We start from the raw sequence: 14,743 nt of genomic DNA on the forward strand, positions 1-14,743 counted from the left end.
ATGTCCTCTCCTCATGAGATTCGAACTCGATATTCTGATATGTCACATCGTTATTCAGACACTAAAATTTTTTGTTGGGATATAAACATGATTTTTCTAAAATGTTAGAGCATTCATTTCCAATTATGATTATGTTGAGACATTGACAAATATTTATATTATGATAATTGATATACTAGTATTTATCAATATATATATAGACTATAGAGTATAGGCATTAGTGTATAGATGATAAATGCAGCACAATGCAAGGTTGCTTGCCTAGCCAAAATTGGTACTCTCTTTTTCAATATGCTTTTCTCGTGAAATATACGACAAGTCTAATTTTCGGACGTCAATTATTAACTCAACTGTTAGTTACTAACATAGGTGCGTGACAAAAATTATTTAATTTGGAGGGTCACTAGTAAATTTTAATTAATTTACTTTTAACAATACTGATATTTAATTAATTATAAATCAGTGCTCACATGGGACCCAGTTACAATTCAGATCCTACTATAACATAATTTATCTGTGACTAAGCTCCAACCTACATTATTATAGTGCTTTAATAAATCAATAATTATTTTTTAATTAAGTGGAATAGGTATCGATACGGTTATAGTTTTACTATTAATAGGAGAAAATCTCAAAAGGATCAATTCCCACAATGTGACACGTGGTGTATTGTTACAATTCACATGTTTCTACTTTCTAAGCATTCTCCAACAAAAAGCTCTTTTTAAATTATAGTACTAGTAGAATATTTAAATTATTGCTCTCAATCAAAATAAACAATTAAGTTTTGATTGGACTAAAGCAACTTATTGATCCTATTTTGAATTGAGGAATAAAATAATAATATTCCAACCATGATCCTGAATTCCTAATATAATCATGATTGCGGCTTCAAAAATATTATGCTAATTAATATTCGAGAATATTCCAAGAGACAGGTGGCATTTGACCTGCCAAATGCATAAACAATAGAAGAAAATAGTTTTTGTATGTCGTTATCAATTTGTGTTAATTATAATTGGGCATATTATCACTACACCAGACCATGGCATTTGCTTTGTTTTCGTCGATGTCACGTCTAATTTTGATTTGGTAAGTGTCACATATCTGTTAAACACTTATAAATCATTGAATAAAATAATTATAGCACTTAGAAGTTGGGAATTATCCTTTTGAAATCATAGTTATTTAGATTATTAGATCGATTTTGGCATGTTACTACCACTGTCATATTGAATCCTAATAAACAAAACTATATGTTCTTTTAATAAAATTAAGTTACCCATAATTTGGAATTTTATGCAATTTCATATAATTATCGGGATCCAAATTTCACTTTAAAACTTTCACCTAATTTTAATTACGGATACAAAAAGGGCTCGGAATCATAAAGCTAAAAATTGAAAAAAGGGTTTTGTAAAGTCAGGTTAAAAGATTTGAAAATAATTTCAGTCCCTAAAATTTTAAAGAAATGGACAGCATTATTTCAAACTATAGTTGACTTCACTCTGCCATAAATACATTACTTTAGATGATATGTTGTCACTCACTATGTGTATACTTTGCTTAGTCTACATTCATAAATTATTTTTAAAATTCATTTTGACAAAATAAAGTGCAACACAAATTGGTAGTTGATGTTTACTCATTGGAACCAAAAGTAATGATTATTACTGGAAATATTTTAAAAAAATTCTTTTGCATTCTTGCTTTCCAATTATATCATGATTTTAACAATTTATTTGGGGTGTGGACTAGAGAAGTTTCAGTTTACCTATCTTGGCATTCCCCTCGCAAATCTTGTACGTGGAAGCCAATTATCGACAAAGTTGAAAAGAGACTCGCAATGTGGAAGGCAAGGAATCTTTCAAGAGCAGGAAGATTGGTTCCATCAAAACTGTCCTCAATAGCCTCCCAATGTACTATCTTAGCATCTTCCGTATACCTATTAATGTGATAAGGTGTATTGCTCAGATACAAAGACGTTTTTTTTTTGGGAAAAAAAGAGACGGTGACAAGGGAGGGAATCTCATAGCGTGGGAAACCATTCAAAAACCGATCAATCATGGAGGTTTGGGTGTGGGTGATATCTCTACTAGAAATTCTGCCTCGTTATTCAAGTGGTGGTGGAGGTTCGCTGACGAACAAAAGCCATTGTGGACGGAAATTGTCAAATCCAACCACGATATTGAATACCTCAGGGACTTCCAAAAGATGGATAAGAAGAGTTTAACAAGTATTTGGGGTCAGGTCACTGATTTCAGTAAATTTAACGAAGTAGTGCCAGCATATTGCTAACAATGGCATTCTTGTAAATGTTGGCGATGGAAAGTGTATAAGTTTCTGGCTCGACCATTGGACAGGGATTGGAAGTCAAAAAATATGCTTCCCTAGATTGTTCATGCTATCAATGTAAAAAGAAAGTCTTATTGAGAATATGGGTGAGTGGGAAGAAGAAGGTTGGAGATGGATATTCAAATGGAGAAGGAAACTTTTTGCATGGGAAGAAGACTTGGTTGTTGACCTCCTTGTAGTCGTGAATCAGTCTTCGTTGAGAGCAAACACGAGAGATGTGAGGGTGTGGTCAGGGGATAAATCGAATACTTTCTCGGTATCTAACTTTATTTTGCAGGTTGGTCAGCGAATGGAGAGGGATAGCTCACCGTCTTACATAGGTGGACTACCTTGGAGGAATCGCGCCCTGCCACGAGCTCAGCTTCATTTGTGGTTCATTCTCCAAGGAAGACTCAACACAAAAGAAAGATTGCACATGTTAAATTTTGCCGGCATTGAGGATGATCGATGTGCTCTATGCATGGATGAACCAGAAACCATTATCACCTCTTTTTCACCTGCAAGATCTCCCGCAGGTTTTGGTATTATTGTTGCAAACAATGGAACTACTCTCTCTGCCTCCCCAATCATACAAGGATGTGCCTTCTGTCTTGGTTCGGTAATCCTTTCAAAAAATTTGACAAGCAATTATGGATCTCCATGTTCTACATCATCACATGGTCCATTTGGGATATTCGAAATAAGATTACCTTTCAAGCTTTCAATCCTAATTGAGAGTTCGAAGAGAGACGACTTTTTTGGCGCTTAGGCATGTGGGTGAAAGGATGGTGCCCGGATTTTCCATTCTCCTCAACGCAAGCAATGGAAAACTTTAGTGACATCAGAAGATGGAAGACTTTAGGATACTCGAGGAAAGGGCTAATGCTGGAAATCCCCTAAAAAAGGGTCTCTTGACTGATAGCTTCGACAAAACTTCAAATACATTGTGGCCACAGAAGCTGCAAAGAGATGATCGCTTGCTTTTTTTGGGCCTGACTTAGTGGTGTTTTCCGGTTCGTTTTTCTTGCCTTTCCTCTGTTTTTTGTGTGCTGCTCTTTCCTCTCGTCTGGTTGTGCTGCGTAGGTGTGCGTTTTCAAGGACCTCTTTGTTTTGGTAGAGTTTTTCTTTTGTGGTGTTTAGCCCTTATTTTGCTTGTCTTTGTTAGTTTGGTTTGTTGCGGGACTTTTCTGTTGAACTCTTAGGCTCGCCACTGTTTTAGCTTGAGTGTTTTAGCTTATAAAAAAAAACCAATTTATTTGGGTAATTTTACACGCTTTGGTAGCTCATTCCTCGACTAAAATTGTTTTGTTAGTTTGCGTAATTTTTCTAATTGGTTAGATGTTACATCTTTTGTGCCTTTCCTATATTTACATTTTTATTATTCGAATTTATTCATGTCTAGTGATCATCTTATATTTAACAAGTCATTTTGCACGTGTTTAGTTAATGTTAGGGGTTAATTTGCTTCTAATCATAAAACCTTATACTAGTACTAGTTTATATATCAATTAAACTTATTGATGGAATTTATGGTTCAAAACTCAACTATAGAGATCGCACTAATTTGGATCTGTCGAATAATGGAGTAGTTTTTATTTGGATCAAACCCAATTATTTGGGTCTTGTAAGATCAAATAGTAGGTGTGGATATCATTGGAGCTATAAAATAATACTTACAAAATAAATAAATATACATGTACCCGTGTTTTATGTCATCACTCATCAGTCCTAAACTAGTAGGTTCATGAAAATGTGTTAGGACCTAAACAAAATTAGGCTTTACCAAACATGGATATTATTATTTTTAGGGTTATATGCAGTAAATATCACAATATTAATTTAATGTTGGTTTCGTCTCTAACTAATGCCCAAATTGGCTGGTTCTAGTTCACTGTTTTAATTGAAAGTTGAAACCCTCTGATAAAAGTTGTGTCTAGTTTTCAAATTAATTAATTTCAAAAACTATAATTTCTATTATTATAATTTGGGCTATTTTTTCATATAAAATTAATTTTACGAAAAATCGCAATTATATATACATAATTATTAAAAAAAAATGGCCGACATAGAACGAAGGATTATTAATCAATCACATTATAATTTGTGGTCCATTTTGAGTTTAGTATGGTGTGAACTAGGGGTGGGTAAGTACGGTATACCTTACCGAAACCACCATACCGTATACCTTACCGTAAATACGGTATGCGAAAAAGTCATATCTTTACCTTACCAAAGTTTTCGGTATACCGAACTTCGATATACCTTATTTTCGGTATAACGAATTTCCATACCAATACCGTATCTCATTTTCGGTATACCGTACCGAAGTTCGGTATACCTTACTTTTACAGTATACCTGACTTTCAACATCAATTAGAATAAAAAATTAAAGTTTCTAGAATATTATTTATATTTTATAATTTTAAAAATAAATTAAATATAATGTATTCATAATTATATTTATATTTTATGATAGATTTTATAATTTAAAAATATATAAAATATATTTTATATATAATTGTGTTTATATTTTTGTGGTATATACCTTAATTTACGGTATATACCGAATTTCGGTATGCAGCGGTATACCGCGGTATTTGAAAATTCATACCGTTATCTTACCGGAATCTTTCGGTAAGGTATCATACCGTACCAAAAGTCACAGTATACCGAAAATTCGGTATTTTCGGTATTTTTTCGGTACGATAAGACCGGTATTTCGGTATTTCGGTATTTTTTCCCAGCCCTAGTGTGAACACTGTGTAGTTACTGTCTTTGGATTCTTATTTGAGTTTATCTCTACTTTGTCCAATACAAATAAATTAGATTTGTAACTGTATTGGCTGTCATGGTCACAACTAACCAGCCATATATTTTGGATGTGGTGAAGTTATTAGAAAAAGGAAATAAGACAAATTTATCTTTGTTATTTCATGTGATGCATAAAAATAAGACAAAATTATCTTTGTTATTTCATGTGATGCATAACTGCAAATTAATTACTTGTGAGCTGTGACTCAGATATTTAATGATACTTTCAGTTCTATAAGTAACTTGGTTTCTTTATATTTCGCACACAATTAAATTTTGAGATATGTCAAATGTGTTGTATTATCATGTGTGTTATTTAAATGCATATAACATTTATTTGGATGATGAAGTTGTTAAACTTTAGGTTTAAGTAAGGCTGTAGAAAATTTATAATAGGTCGAAGTTTTGAGTCATCATGATTACCAATAAATAGAAATTGTTATTAATCCTACTTTCAAAAAATAAGTTTAAATTTTTTTTATCAACTTTGTATGAGAAATTGGTGGTTTTGTAACTATAGTAATGGCAGTTTTTATTTGTACAAAGCCCATTAAACTTCCTTGGGCCAGATTAGTTATTCATTTCCAGCCCATCCATAATAATTTTAGTTTTCACAATAAAAATGAGTTTCTTAGTAACTAATCCTATGTTGGTGTTCGTATAAAAATATATTGTTGGATATAAATTTGAATCTAACTTATCTGATTCTCACTAAGCTCCTTAAATTTAAAGGTGCTGAGGTTTAACTGAATTTTTGAACAACTTTGCTACCTAGCTAGGCAGATTTGGTAAGTTGCTAGTATTATTTACCAATTCATCAATTTGGTTATAATTAAGTAACACAAGCAATTTCTAATTAAAAAAATTATGCAAAATTCAGTCTTTAACTAATTCGCCACTCTCTTTATTCATCCATATCAATATCTTGCCCAAACAAATTAACCTTATAGATTATTTTGATGTTAACATTATACCCACTTCACTTTCATACTATGTTGATCGATTTTGATACTGATTTCTATTTGTAGCTATATTAACACTTTAGAAAATTTTGAACTACTGTATACGGAGTATTAGATTTATGCAAATGTTGTTTTTAAGGGTTTGAACTTTTAATTCCTTTTCTTTTACAAAAATTAAAAATGTTGCATTTAATTTGTAAATAGGGTAGAGTATTAATTGTGCTTTGGAATTCTTTATTTCTTCTTTTTAAAAAAAAAAAAAAAAGTTATAGTATGGTGAAGAAAGGACCTCTCTACATAGGACCACAGAAGGGTGCCCTTTAAATTTAAAATTAATTTATGACTATTTTGTTGGCATCCTTTGCCATTTCTATTTGCTTTAATATTATTTTCAATAAATTTATACTAATAAAATAAAATTAGATATATTAAATTTTATATAACTGAATTTAATTTTTGTTTTAATTTGTAAGAATCTGTCAAGCAAGCTCTGAAATATCTAAATCGAAACAGTCAGATCAGCCTGGAACTAGACCTACTATTTCGATTTTCGAACCATAACAACCTCTCATGAGCTTAATTAAAAATTGACATACACGATCTAACCACTTTTTGTCAGGCCAGTTATGGTTCCAATTTATCTAGAACTGGGAGTCGGGACCGCCAATTATAGAACCGGCGGCATCCCTATCCCGGGGCAAAATATTCGACAAAAAGAGCAGAAAAATAAATAAATAAACCGAGATTTATTGGATTATTTAACGCATGAAGGCAGTAGTAGCATTTCAACGGTGGTTGATAATGATAGATAAGTAGCTACACTAGCAATTGTTGGTGCAGAAGCAGCGGCGGCGTAAGCCAGTGCACTTGCCGCCGTTAAAGCCCTCCGTCTTGCAAACGGAGCCGCAGTTGGTGCTGCTAACACAAACCCCCTGGAACTTTTGGCTCTGTGACTGGCAAATCCGAGCCTCTCCCACCATCGGACCTATATATATATATAATTATCGTTTCATTTATTTTTTCTAATTTGTAAAAATAATGAGAAAGAATTGAAGTAGGAGTAGTAATTAGTTACCAGTAGTCAACATGACGAGCATGAGCACCAACACAACAGCTGCGAAGCGAGCCATCTGCTAATTACTAAGTAGTTTTGTTTTGTAGAGAATAAGTTGAGTGAGTTATCAAAGGCTTACACAGCCTCTATTTATAATCAAATGTTGGTGGTGTAGATGTTGCTAACACTTTGGTAGAAATCCATGGGTTCCATTTTAAAATCAATTGGCGATAGGAGGAGTGGCCCATGGAATTTATATACTTCGTCCAAATTAAGAGTCACACTTCATTTTTACCATAAATAGTAAGTAGGTCTCACATTCCACTAACTCAATTCACTCACATTTTATTATAAATCAATATAAAAAATGGGTCACACATTCCTCTGGCTTTTTCAACCAACTTTTTTTATATTTCTTAAAACTCGTGGCCGGTCAAAGTGTGACTCTTAATCGGGGACGGAGGGAGTACTAGTTTCAGTTTTCTCTGTTTCAGTTTTCTCTCGACACCGATGTGGGACATTTATATGTTTATTTTTTTAGTTTCAATTGCCAACACTCTCCCTCAAACCCTTCAAGGTGAACCTTAGAGGGGTTGGACTTTATTTTAATCGTTTGCCCTTCAAGGTGAACCTTAGAGGGGTTGGACATTTTTTTTTATCGATTGCCCTTCAAGGTGAACCTTAGAGAGGCTGGACATTTTTTTTATCGATTGGACGATTGACCCAATATTTTTTTTAGTGATTGCCCTTCAAGGTGAACTTTAGCGATTGATATCAATTTTTTTGTTTGTCCCTAATTAATTGACATCCTTACTTTTAACTAACTATTAGTAGTATTTTTTGGAAATGGATCTTACATTCCATTAACTCGTTGCATTCATATTTCATTATAAAATTAATACTATATAAAAGTAAGACTGACATTCCTTTAACTTTTTTCCACCCACTTTCTACTATATTTCTTAAAACTCGTGTCAAATCAATCGGCAACAATTAATAAGGGACGGAAGGAGTATTATTTCTCTTTTACATAATTTACGAATTAGATATAGTTTATCAGAAGGAAAAGGTTTCTTATACTACAATCCAGACGCTAGGGCCAATTAAAAAGACAAAATGTTTATATATATAATATACGTATATATACGTATTGTTAAAATAAAGAGATGCAAAATCTTTCTTTTATTTCTATGTCTTTTTGCTTTCATTTTTTCTCTATGGATATGATGTGTGTGGGAGACCAGACGCTGCAAACGCCACATGCATGTATCACCTTTCTCAGTTTCATACTGTTTTTCAAACCCAACTCTTACATAATGCAAAAATGGTGATAAAATTTCTAAAGTTTTTTTACTTTTATTTACTCTTTTTTTTTTTTGCTTTTCATTCGTATGCATTAAAAATCAGATTGCTTTTGTCAAATTTTCACGGTTTTTCCATTCTCATAATGCAAAAGGTGATCAAATTTCTAAAGTTTTTTTAACCTTTATTTACTGTTTTTTTTGCATTTCATTCAAATTAATTTATTGAGAACTGGATCACTTGTATCAAATTTGATTTAGTTAAATGTAATGCAATGCTGGGTATGCGATAAGGACAAGTTTTCTCAAAATTAATTTGAAGTGCGAGTTCTATTGTCGCAATGTTACCATTTTTTATATTTTAAAGTAACATTAATATACTAAATTAAGCTGAGTTGTAGTACTATGTAGTATAAGTGTAGACAATATATTGGTGTCAACCTATGGAGATCTCATAGTGCAGCAACTCAGGGTTGATAAATGATAATTGATCATGCCAAAAGTATATAAATAGTAAAAAACTAACTTTGCTATAGGCCACAGTAGGTTGATAATTGATTTATCATTATGTTACAATGTAACGACAAATTATAGTGTAGGTGACGAAATGAAGAGAGCAGTAAATTAAATGTGTAGGTGTGTTGATTGGTCACTTGTGGTCTCACTTTTGTAACGTCGACTCTTCTCTACCAATCATTCAATTTTTTTACTGTGGTTAGTAATCGAAGGGATTGATATTTACTCCCTCCGACCCATAGAAATTGACCTCTTGGTTTGACGCGTATTTTAATATATAATTGGTAAAGTAAGAGAGAATGAGAAAAAATACTAGTTTAAATTGTGTAGTGGATTGTGGGCCCATAAATGATAAAGTAAAACAGAAGGAGAAAAAAGTTACTCCCTCCATCCCATAAAAGTTGAATCGTATTTCTTTTTAGTTCGTCCGAACAAAGTTGAGTCATTTCATTTTTTAACAAAAGACAAAACATTTAATCACTCTTACTTTATTCCATCATTTACTATACTCTCTCTTATCTTTCCTATTTTTTTCATCTCTCCTATTTATTTAATATAAATTCTTAATTTCCGTGCCCAAAAGTTGTCTCAACTTTTATGGGACGAAGGGAGTACCATAAATGAATCTGGACTATTTGTATGAGACGGATGAAAAAAGAAATACTCCCTCCGTCCCACTTAAAATGCAACATTTGAGAATCGGCACAAGATTCTATGCAGTGTTGTTTTGTGAGTTAATGAAGAGAGAGTAAAGTAAGAGAGATGTAAAAGTAGAGATAGAATTGTTTCCATATTAGGAAAGGTTTTATTTTTAATGGGACAACCAAAAAAGGAAAACGTTTCATTTTTAATGGGACAGAGGGAGTATGACTTTTTTCTATAGTACAGTTACACTAATTTGTAACCTGGACCATTTTACTTAGTGAATATAGTTATCTATGAAATTTAGCCAAAAATTTGAGCCAGTCCCACGAGTTTGAATATATTACTATAGTTAATTTCTACGAGTGAAATTGGTAGACTTGTATAAATTTCGATCTTCACACGTGATGATGACCATCCATCCGTACGCAATGAAAGGTGTAACACAATGCAACAATGTATATAGATAATTCCCTCACTTCCTTATTAATAGAGGTATTTTTTGAGTTTAATAATAATGTGTTAAATAGATGGTGAAAAAAGTAAGAGAAAATAAAGTAAAAGGAAGTATTATTTTTTGCCAAAAATATAAATGACTCAATTAACTTGGAATTTCCCAAAATAGAAAAATGACTCTATTAACACGGAACTGAGAGAGTAAAAGACAATATATTCATTTATTAGAATTTTACTTTATCATTAACAAAAGTAATTTTTGCCAACATGTAACAAAAAGAATTTCATTAGATATATGATGGTGAGATTCAATATAAGACTTGTGAATACCGAAGGTGGTAAGATGAATATTGGAAAAGGTTATAAGTATTAAGGATGTACAAAAGAAAAAATAAATGAGACTCGACTAAGTGACATCTAAAGAATACATACATATATTGAACAATAAATGAGACTCGACTAAGTGACATCTAAAGAATACATACATATATTGAACATGGGTTAGTATCTATAAATTGTAAGCTAGTGACAAATGTTTGCGCGTACATACTAAATTAGCATTTTTAAGAGACACAAACCATATCTGAGCAAAATATATACTCCATGAACCAAAAATAAATTTGTAACATCCCGAAAATGATATTAGAAGGAATTTACTATTCTGATAAGAAAATCGGTAAATTAGAGCTTGTTGCGAATAAATTGATATTAAAAATAGTGATAATTAATACTCCATATATGAATGATAATTTTTATAGGGTCGAAGGTGATGAAATTAAGGATTTATAAAATTTATAAATCCGAATTTTGACAATAGTTTGGAGCCGAAAAGGAGCGTTGGAGATTGGTCTCACCGAATCCAGTGATGACCTCCTCCACGAAGTAGCGGGTAGGGCTGAACCTCCCCCTCTCCCTGAGCAGCAGAGATGACTTCTTCTCATCGAGCCCGGGGTCGACGTCGAGAATCGCCTCCAGGTAACTGTTAATCCAATATCTTGGTAGTTTTTTCTATCAACTTTGTATCAGAAATTGGAGGTTTTGTAACTATATAGTAATTGCAGTTTTTATTTGTACAAAGCCCAGTAAACTTCCTTGGGTCTAGATTAGTTATTCATTTCCATCCCATCCATAATATTTTTAGTTTTCACAATAAAATTGAGTTTTTATTATTAACTAATCCTATGTTGGTGTTTGTATAAAAATATATTGTTGGATATAAATTTGAACCTAACTTATCTGATTCTCACTAAGCTCCTTTAATTGTGCTTTAGAATTCTTTATTTCTTCAATTAAAAAAAGAAGTTAAGTACGGCGAAGAAAGGACCTCTCCACATAGAACCACGTAAGGGGGGTGCCCATTATATTAAAATTAATATTTGACTAATTTGTTCGCATCCTTTGCTATTTCTATTTGCTTTAATATTATTATCAATAAAGTTATACTAATAAAAAAAAATTAGATTTATTAAAATTTATATAAACTGAATTTAATTTGTGTTTTAATTTCAAAAGAATCTGTCGGACAAGCTCTGAAATATCTTCTTCGATGCCAATATAGAGATGCATGGTTAAACCGAAACAGTCAGGTCAACCTGGAAGAACTATACCTATTGTTTCGGATTTCAAACCATAACCATCTCTCATCAGGAGAGTTACGGTTCCAATTTATCTCGAACCCGGTCGGGACCGCCAATTATTGAACCGGCGGCATCCCTATCCCGGGGCGAAATGATCGGCAAAAAGAGCAGTGAGCACTAGAGTGAAAATTAATTAAATAAAGAGAGATTTATTGGATAATTTAATGCATGAAGGCAGTAGTAGCATTACAACGGTGGTTGATAATGATAATGCATAGGTAATTAACAAGACTAGCAATGTTTGGTGCAGAAGCAGCGGCGGCGGAAGCCCCTGCAGTTGCCGCCGGTAAAGCCCTCCGTCTTGCAAACGGAACCGCAGTTGGTGTCGCCAACGCAAGGCCCCTTGAACTTGTGGCTCTGTGACTCGCAATTCCGAGCCTCTCCCACCATCGGACCTATATATATTAATCATTTCATTTATTTTTACTAATTTGTAAAAATAATGAGAAAGAATTGAAGTAGGAGTAGTAATTAGTTACCAGTAGTCAACATGACGAGCATGAGCACCAACACAACAGCTGCGAAGCGAGCCATCTAATTAATAAGTAGTGTTGTGTAGGAGAAAGTGAGTTATCAATGCCATACACAGCCTCTATTTATACTGAAATTTTGGTGGTGTAGATTTTGCTAGAACAAATTTTATACTTCTTTATTAAAGTCCCTTTTCCTTTATTAACTGATTTGTACCCTTTGGGATATCGAGATAAGGGACTCATTAATTTTTGACAAAACATAGCACTTCAATTCTCTAACCAATTTGATTCTCCTATTTCATTTTTACTTCACTTAACTAATTAAACATCACTTTTTTAAATTATGTGTCTGAAAAAAACATGCACCTAACTCACTCTACTCATATTTTATTATAAAACCAATATAAAAGAGAGAACCTCATATTCCGTTTACTTTTTCAACTTATTATTCTTTGTATTTCTCCCTTCTTAAAACTCGTTCTCACACCAACTGAAGAACCAATTATGAATTTATACTAAGTATTTTTATAAAATGAATTTATTTAATATTAAAAATAGTACTACTACAGTACATGGAGCTTCAGTACATGTAGGTCCATCCCTGGTTGTACTAGTGCCAATAATTTATTTTTATTTTCAAACATTAATGAAGGACATAGAGTAACTAATAAAGCGACTTATAAATAATATTCGAATCTGATTATACTAGTCCGGTCAGTGCACATTATATAACTAATGATAAGGTTATTTTTTTCCATCTTAATCACAATAAAATTCTAATTATTTAATTACATGGTTTTGTCATTTGTGTAGCATAGTATAGTAGTATATCATTTTTCTCTTTTACGTAATTTACGAATTAGTGCACAAAAAAAGTACTATAGTTTATCAAAAGGAAAAATGTTTAATTATAAAATCCAGATGATAGGGCCAAATAAAAAGGCAAAATGTTTATATATATACGTGTTCTTAATTAAAGAGATATGCAAAATCTTTCTTTTATTGCTATGTCTTTTTGCTTTCATTTTTTTCAATGGATATGATGTGTGTGGGAGACCAGACGCTGCAAACGCCACATGCATGTATTACCTTTCTCAGTTTCACACTGTTTTTCCAATCTCAACTCCTGCACAATGCAAAAATGGTGATAAAATTTCTAAACTTTTTTTACTTTTATTTACTATTTCTTTTCGCTTTTCACCTTTCTAAAGTTTTTTTAGTTTTATTTAGCTCTTGTCAAATTTGCTTCACTCGGTTTTTCCATTCTCACAATGCAAAAGGTGATAAAATTTCGAAAGTTATTTTACTTTTATAATTTACTGCTTTTTTGCTTTCAATTTAAATTTATTAAAAATTAGATTACTTATATCAAATTGCTTTAGTAGAAAGGAGTACTACAATGTTGTTTGAAGTGCGAGCTCTTTTATCACAATGTTATAAATTTTTTTTATATTTTTGAGTAATATTAATAAAAGAAATTAATGTGTAAATAAGGTAAACAATGAAATTGAGGTCGGGTATCAACGTTTGGAGTTAACGAGATAGTATCATAGTGCGGTTGCTCCATCCTAACTTTTCAGGGTTTATTTTGTTCACCCGCCATCCATTGTCTACAATTATTACCGTGTTTTCCAATATTTATTTTTACGAGTTTTGCTTTCTGAATCTGCTATTTTTAATAAACAATTCATGTGTACAATGCAATGCTAGTGTTCACCATCAATATATATTAAACTGCTACAAATTAAGTCACTTTTTTCTCATGTATTATTAGACTATATATAGTAATAAAATAGATACATTATCCTATAGATCATGCCAAAAGTAAATAATTAAAAGACTAACTTTGCTATAGGCCACAGTTGGTTGATGATTGATTTATGTCACAATGTAACGACAAATAGTGTAGGTGAAGAAATGAACAGAGCAGTAAATGTGTAGGTGTACTTGTGGTCTCACGCTTATAACGTCGACTCTTCTCTATCAATCATTCATTTTTTTACTGCGGTTATTTGTAACCAAAGGGGTTGATATTTAATTTCAATTCTATTTTTTTGAGATAATATATAGTCTTTTACATTATAAAATTTAGTCAAAAAATTGAGTTAGTCTCGCAAATTGTTTGAAAACATAATCACAATTTTTTTGTTTTTTTTCCTCAATTATTTTGTCTGTGTACAAAACGCCATCTCTCATGATGTTCAAGACGATGTTGTTTAATTTAATAAAAAAACACTTATTGCAATGAAATAGTACTAATATTGTTTTGAGCATCATCAAAATATGTTATTTTTAACTCTGATGAGATAATTGAAAAAAAATATTAAAACTTCGTAGTTTAATAGCTTGTTTTCAAACCTTATGTCACCGACAATAATTTGACCCGTCTTAGTGATTTAAATGTCTATTATTCATTTTATTTATAATAAGTAGCATTAATTGTTACTCTTATTTTTTCGTTCATGCAAAATCTTAGCATCATTTTGTTAATTTCAAGTAGTTGAATATGGTAGACTTGTATATTTCGATCCCAACACGAGGACCATCCATCCGACTC

At 32.0% G+C, this 14,743-nt stretch overlaps 1 protein-coding gene across 1 annotated transcript; it reads right to left on the reverse strand.

Annotated features, from left to right (window-relative positions):
• Nucleotides 1-11,842: 11,842 nt before the first annotated feature.
• On the reverse strand, nucleotides 11,843-12,351 carry LOC148927091 (defensin Ec-AMP-D2-like). Its single transcript, XM_089057140.1, has 2 exons — nucleotides 12,193-12,351; nucleotides 11,843-12,108 (listed from the first exon to the last, which is right to left on the reverse strand). The coding sequence occupies exons 1-2, from the start codon at nucleotides 12,245-12,247 to the stop codon at nucleotides 11,945-11,947; spliced, it is 219 nt and encodes a 72-aa protein (XP_088913266.1). The 5' UTR covers nucleotides 12,248-12,351; the 3' UTR covers nucleotides 11,843-11,944.
• Nucleotides 12,352-14,743: the final 2,392 nt, after the last annotated feature.

Source organism: Salvia hispanica, chromosome 4 (assembly GCF_029641045.1).
Source record: "Salvia hispanica isolate PSC_SH4W2 chromosome 4, Shi_PSC_v1, whole genome shotgun sequence".
Lineage (NCBI taxonomy): Eukaryota > Viridiplantae > Streptophyta > Magnoliopsida > Lamiales > Lamiaceae > Salvia > Salvia hispanica.

What these genes read in the sequence shown, in the direction of transcription:
- LOC148927091 (XM_089057140.1), bottom strand. Translation starts at nt 12,247, where the DNA reads ATGGCTCGCTTCGCAGCTGTTGTGTTGGTGCTCATGCTCGTCATGTTG. An exon ending in GCTCGTCATGTTGACTACTG is followed by an intron (nt 12,109 to 12,192) that starts GTAACTAATTAC and finishes TAATATATATAG; the next exon opens with GTCCGATGGTGGGAGAGGCT.